At 37.9% G+C, this 6,000-nt stretch overlaps 1 protein-coding gene and 1 long non-coding RNA gene across 3 annotated transcripts in view; one reads left to right on the plus strand and one right to left on the minus strand.

Moving 5' to 3' along the window:
* Nucleotides 1-1,769, plus strand: part of PKHD1L1 (PKHD1 like 1) — a 162,011-nt gene extending 160,242 nt beyond the window's left edge. For both annotated transcript variants that reach the window (XM_040494266.1, XM_040494267.1), the window contains exon 78: nucleotides 872-1,769. In XM_040494266.1, the coding sequence (XP_040350200.1) occupies nucleotides 872-882 (11 nt within the window). In that variant the 3' untranslated portion in view covers nucleotides 883-1,769. The remainder of the gene's footprint in view (nucleotides 1-871) is intronic.
* A 3,208-nt stretch (nucleotides 1,770-4,977) lies between these two features.
* On the minus strand, nucleotides 4,978-6,000 carry LOC121042871 (uncharacterized). Its single transcript, XR_005796500.1, has 2 exons — nucleotides 5,524-6,000; nucleotides 4,978-5,431 (listed from the first exon to the last, which is right to left on the minus strand). It is a non-coding gene; the product is annotated as an uncharacterized LOC121042871 (long non-coding RNA).

The raw sequence follows: 6,000 nt of genomic DNA on the forward strand, positions 1-6,000 counted from the left end.
CGGTCCGTGAGTTCGAGCCCCGCGTCAGGCTCTGGGCTGATGGCTCTGGAGCCTGGAGCCTGTTTCCGATTCTGTGTCTCCCTCTCTCTCTGCCCCTCCCCCGTTCATGCTCTGTCTCTCTCTGTCCCAAAAATAAATAAACGTTGAAAAAAAAAAACATAAAATGATTTAAACACCACTGTCCTAGTCTTGGGCTACTATAACAAAATACCACAGACTAAGTGGCTTTCTCATGGTTCTGGAGGCTGGAAATTTATTTCTCATGGTTCTGAAGGCTGGAAGTCTGAGATCACGGTGCCAGCATGGTGAGGTGAGGGCCCACTGCTAGGTCACTGATGGAGCCCTCACAGGATAGAGGGGCCTCAGGAGCTCTGGGGGTCTCTTTTATAAGAACACTAATCCCATCATGATGGTTCCACTCTCAGGACTTAAACACCTCCCAAAGGCCCCACATGCAAATACTATCTCATTGGGTGTTAGGTTTTCAATGTAGGAATTTGGGGGTGGGGTGCATTCACACCATACCAACTATTAATGAAATGAAATGCTGGGATTTTTATAACTTTGCATTCTGAATTAACACTTCTATTTGTAAGAAAGTCATGAAGTTCCACTAAATAAAATGACATCTTGAATGTGAAAAATACAAAATTTAAGCACCATTATTGTCTCTCCCCAGTTCCACAAAAAGAGTGCATTATTGATTCTAACAATACATGGTCAACTTTGAAATACTAATTTTTTAGTACTGCTTTTGCCCTATTAACCATACCATGAAATATTAGAAATGTTAAATGAATTAAACATATTTTAAACCACACTAGATGTTACTGCTACTTAAAAAAATATTTGTATTGTTTTCACGTTTCAGGATGCAACTAAAAGTGTGCTGTTGCGAAGAACAGGCTGAAAACAAAAACACAAGAGCTGCTTTTTACAAGCTATTTTATTGCACAACAAGAAAAAGCCTATAGCGTTTTCAAGAAAATAAGCGAAAAATATTTTTATAATATATAAAATGTACTAATTAGCTTTCATGACAAAAATCAAATTTCTTCAAAATATAAGTCTTTTGATTCCTTATATTCATATGTCCTTATTTCATTTAAAAAAAACTTTAAGAAATCTTTGATTTGGAAGCAGATATGCCACCTCCAAGTTGCTATACCTACAAATCATAGAGTCCTTTATGTGTGCAAGAGCTTGTCTAGTTTTGACTTACCCACTTTTAGATCAGATTGGAAGCATTTTGAATTTGTGTATGTACTGGGGGATCTGACTTCCTTTATCCATTCATGACGCTCTGCTTTCCAATGATCTAAACCATTCTAATTTCTTAGGATTTTGGAGAAATGAGATTTGTTTTATACCTTTTTCAGACAAAGTTGCTGATTTTCAGATCTATAGTAATCCTAGAAATTCTAGATTGCCCTGGATTTCTGGGCCTGCCAAACCCTGGCTACCATTCTAAGAGTTTTTGTTGTTGTCTCTGAGCAAACTTTTGGAAAAAGCCCAAATTATCTCTGCTTACGTTCTTCCCACTCAAAAATGCCTCAGCTATGAGTGTAGCTTCCTATAACCCCATGCTATAGCACAAGAAATGCATATTTTTAAGAGAATAAAATAAGGGAATGCAAAAAAAAATCATAATTAATGTACATAAGTTAACCAAAAGCTCTCATACTATGAAAATTGTACTTCTTACTCAGAAAATTCTAAAGGAAATGCTTAATTTTGAGGAAGAACTATCAATAAAGGCATTTAGCTATGTCCAGAGCAAGAAAAGCTGATACTCAGAAAAGTTACCTTCCAGCAAGTAACACTAAGGAAGCATTGGGAACAGCTGCGAACATTCAACAAATTTCAGACCTTTCTCTTCTGTCTGCCATTTCCTAGTATACTCACCCCACATCATTGTTAATCTTGGTTAAGAAAAATAGTAAACATTTGCCAGGTAGCAAATCTAAATATCTTTGTATAAATCTGGCATTTTGTTCAGTCAAAGTGAACAAATCTATTTAATCGAATCTATCTAGTCAAATCTATTTAGCATTTACTAGATACGAGACATTCTAGTGAGAAGACTACAGGGAATAAGATGCTGTCTCTACTTTCTACCAGCCCACAAAGTAGTTGGGGAAACAGTCCTGGAAAAAGGTAACACTGATGCAAAACAGTATGTGAGGACCACAGCTCAAGGGTGATGCCTGAGATGAGTGTTGAGGAATAAAGCATGAGATGAACCAAGGAAGGAAGAGAGTCCTGGCAGAGGTGTGGTGGCAAGAACGAAGGCTGGAACACCAGTAGATGGTGAGTTCCTGGAAGGCAGGGCACTCCTTACGCAGCATGTCTTCCTGCCATGTAACAAAACATCCAGCACTAGTAGATCCTGATTCGCTGTTTAGTGGACAAACGAAGCATGGAATGTGGGGAAATCAGCAAGCGGTCTGATGTTACTGGAACACCAATCTGACATAAGGAACGGCACCAAGCAAGGCTGGAAGGAGAGACAACAGTCTTCTGTGCCATGCCATCAGAAGAGCTTGGATTTATTTTGTAGGTCCTAGGGATGCAGTTTTAACTAGGTATTAAAATAGAAGTTTTGGCTAGGACACATTTTAAAGGGGGGGGGGGTGTACCAAACAAAGATGTACAACCTTTTTAAGTAGGTAGCCCAGAAGAGTAGATTGGAGGATTTTTGGAGAGCAGTTTTTTGGAAATAGCTATGCTGAGAGACCCTTTGCAAAGGGGAAGGATTGGATGTACTAGCTCGCAATGCCAAAGCAAGAGACAAGGATTTTAATTAGGCTTATGGAAGCTCAGAGGTTTGAGGCACACAATGGATTGGTGTTGGACTCATTGCTGTTAAGAATCCTAGACAAAAAGGTTTTAAATAGCCTTCATTCATAAGCTGGCCACTTTTTTAAAAAAAATGTTTCTTTGAACAATGCTGTCTTAGAAATTCATTTTTAATTTTTTAGAAATACTTTTTAATGTTAGAAGTGGCTATTTACTGGTATATTAGGATTGTTCTATCCACAATGTGAAAAATTCATATAATAAATATAATGCTTCCACTTTGCTCAATGTAAGGAACAGGATAAGTTAATAAGAAAGAAAAAAAAAGAATGTCTTCCTATATTTCTGATAAGTAAAACATTTATGTCTTGTACTACTGTTTCTACTCTTTTCTAAGCTCTATCACTTTTGATCATTGCAGTGACTCCCAGATGGTGCATCTACTACTACCACTGCGGTGCCTGAGTGGCTCAGTCGGTTGTGCGTCCGACTTTGGCTCAGGACATAATCTCATGCGGTCAGAGCCCCTCATGGGGCTCTATAATCACAGCTCAGAGCCTGGAGCCTGCTTCAGATTCTGTGTCTCCCTCTCTCTCTGCCCCTCCCCCACTCAGGCTCGGTCTCTCAATAAACATTAAAAAAATTAGAATACTACTACTAACAATAACAATAAATAAAGATTCACCACATGCTTACTATGTGTCAGACATATGCTGAGTGTTCTATGTGGACTCTTTCCTTACAATAACCCTGTGAAGTCATTGTCCCCTTTTCCAGATGAGGACACTGTTGAAACCTAAAAAGATTTAATAAAATGCCCCAGTTCACAGAGCTTCCAATGGTAAAGCTAAGATTCAATCTACCTCCAGAACCAAGTGGCAACATTTCACTGCTTCTCACTTTTCTTCAAGTACTGGAAAGTGTTTCATTCTGAAGAAGTTTTTCATAAAACATATTTATGTCTAAGACACAAATTCTAGGTTTATACTTTATGACCTCTATGGCCTCAGGCACGTTCTTAGTTTTTCTCATTCTCGGTTTCTTCACACATAAAATGTGGAAAAAATATCTACCTTGCAGTGTGGTATTTGAGGACTAATGATAGCATGTATATGAAATTCAATAACAGTGTCTAACACGTGGTAGGTGGTAAATGGTAGCCACTCTTGCTATTTTTAGTACCATAATGTTGCCTATATCATGTCAATCCCTGGCCCAATAAATCATTAGGCTTCTTATTACACCAGAACAAGGTCTAGCATGTAATAAACACTGTGAGTGTTAATTAAATAGACTCTTAGGCTGGGCACAGACCACCTAGAATAAAGACTAGTTCCCCATCTCCCTTGCCATTAGGAATGACCAATTTTTGTGTAGTAAGTTATAAAACTGGAAATAATCTTGTGGAATATTGTAGGAACTTAAAAACTGGCTGTTAGGCATCGCTTTGCCTTTTCTTCATCCTTTTCTGCCGTGTGGAACAAGATGTGTCCTTGGGCCAGGGAGACAAAGGCCAGCCCCTGAGTGCTCAGTTGCAAGGAGCTTGAGTCCCTGACAATGTGGTGCCCTATACCAGCCCTTGCTCTTGCAGGGTTTCCTTGTTACTTGGCAGAAATACTAAACCTAAACGATGTATCTCCTGGTTTCAGAAGATTCTTGAAAGAAACAAGAGAACAGGGAATTAATCCTTCCCATCCAGGGATGTGGGCAGGGATAATACCAGGGCAAGAGAATAATTTAAAACATCACGGATATCTTTGAAGTTTTTGCCTGTATCCTCCAAAACAGAAGTGCTTAAACCTTGATCTGAATCCATTGCATATTTGGTTTAGGAAGCCTACCTGAAACAGGTGAACCATCACACTTTTCTTCCATGTTCATCAGTGGGCATTTTCAGCTTCCTCAGGCCAGTACCAGCTGCCAAGAAGTGTTCAACTTCCAATGAAGGAAACATTCACCTCTCCAGAGAGTAGCTACAAACACATTTGTAAGACCAAAAGGAAAAGTACCTGCTGTAGGGGTTACAATAGGTATTTGAATACTTGTGGGCAATCTGACCAGCTGTAACAAGCCTCTAGCTGTCTTACTTACAGGTCCTAATAGACTAATTATGATGATCAGATTATTCTAAAATTAGATAACTCCCTATGAAAAAACTGTTCTTTCAGGCATTCTGTGTACCCATGACAAGCTGATTTTATTAGAGAAGTTCCTCCAGGGTAAGTGTTCTTTATGCTTTTCACTTCTCTAACATGCTTAGCACACGCTGTGCCGATGGTCAGTGTTGAATAAACTGTTTCATTAAACAAATGAGTAGGCTGCACAATGAAACTTTTCCTCTACAAGATTTTTGAGATAAACAAGTCCTTCCAAAATATTATAGAAATTGCACTTTATCTTCACTTACTGCCTTAACATTTCAAATAACAGTGTATAAAATTCACATCCAGTTAGACAACACAAGTTGTGGTTGCTATGGTAATGGGCTCAGAGCCTATGAGCAGAAAAAAATAATTCCTTTTGAGCAAGATATTTATTTGTGTGTCCAGTTATGTGGCAAGAATATTTTCCTTTGGCTTTTCTTTACAGTAATTTATTCAGGCAGATGACCTTTTATGCATACAAGTTCTCCCTAGGAAGAGAGAAAATAAATATATTAAGTTTTTATATTGAAACAGTATATACAGAGAAATGTTTTTAACAAGAATTGATGGTATGTCTCACATTTTAAAGGGCCAGACATGGTCATAGGGGGATCCAAGAGCAGCAATTTGAAATGAAGAGATTAAAAAGCAACAATCAAGACACATGTCCTTCCAAGTGAATTTGAATTGATGGACAACAGCAAATCTCTATTTTGAACAGGACCTTTATTGTGAAGACGCTTTAAAAATATTTATATTAATCATACAGCAAAGTCCAAGCTAATTTAGAGGAAAGAAAAAAATAAAATACAAAAGACTAGTTAGAGATGATTATGACAATTCTGGTGTGCTAAAATGATAGATACTGAGAAGAAAGAATGGACAAAACTTGGTAACAGATACTATTAGAAGCACAATATCCCAGAAGTAGTGAGAAAAAGCATGGAGAAGGTAGGGTTGTAGGTGCTTTCCTTGTAACAGCTGTTTTCACATTCTGTCTTTATTTTTTTTTTTAAGTTTTCATTTATTTATTTTGAGAGAGAGAAAGAACGAGAAC

Source organism: Herpailurus yagouaroundi, unplaced genomic scaffold, assembly GCF_014898765.1.
Source record: "Herpailurus yagouaroundi ecotype Mexico unplaced genomic scaffold, PumYag 186, whole genome shotgun sequence".
NCBI lineage: Eukaryota > Metazoa > Chordata > Mammalia > Carnivora > Felidae > Herpailurus > Herpailurus yagouaroundi.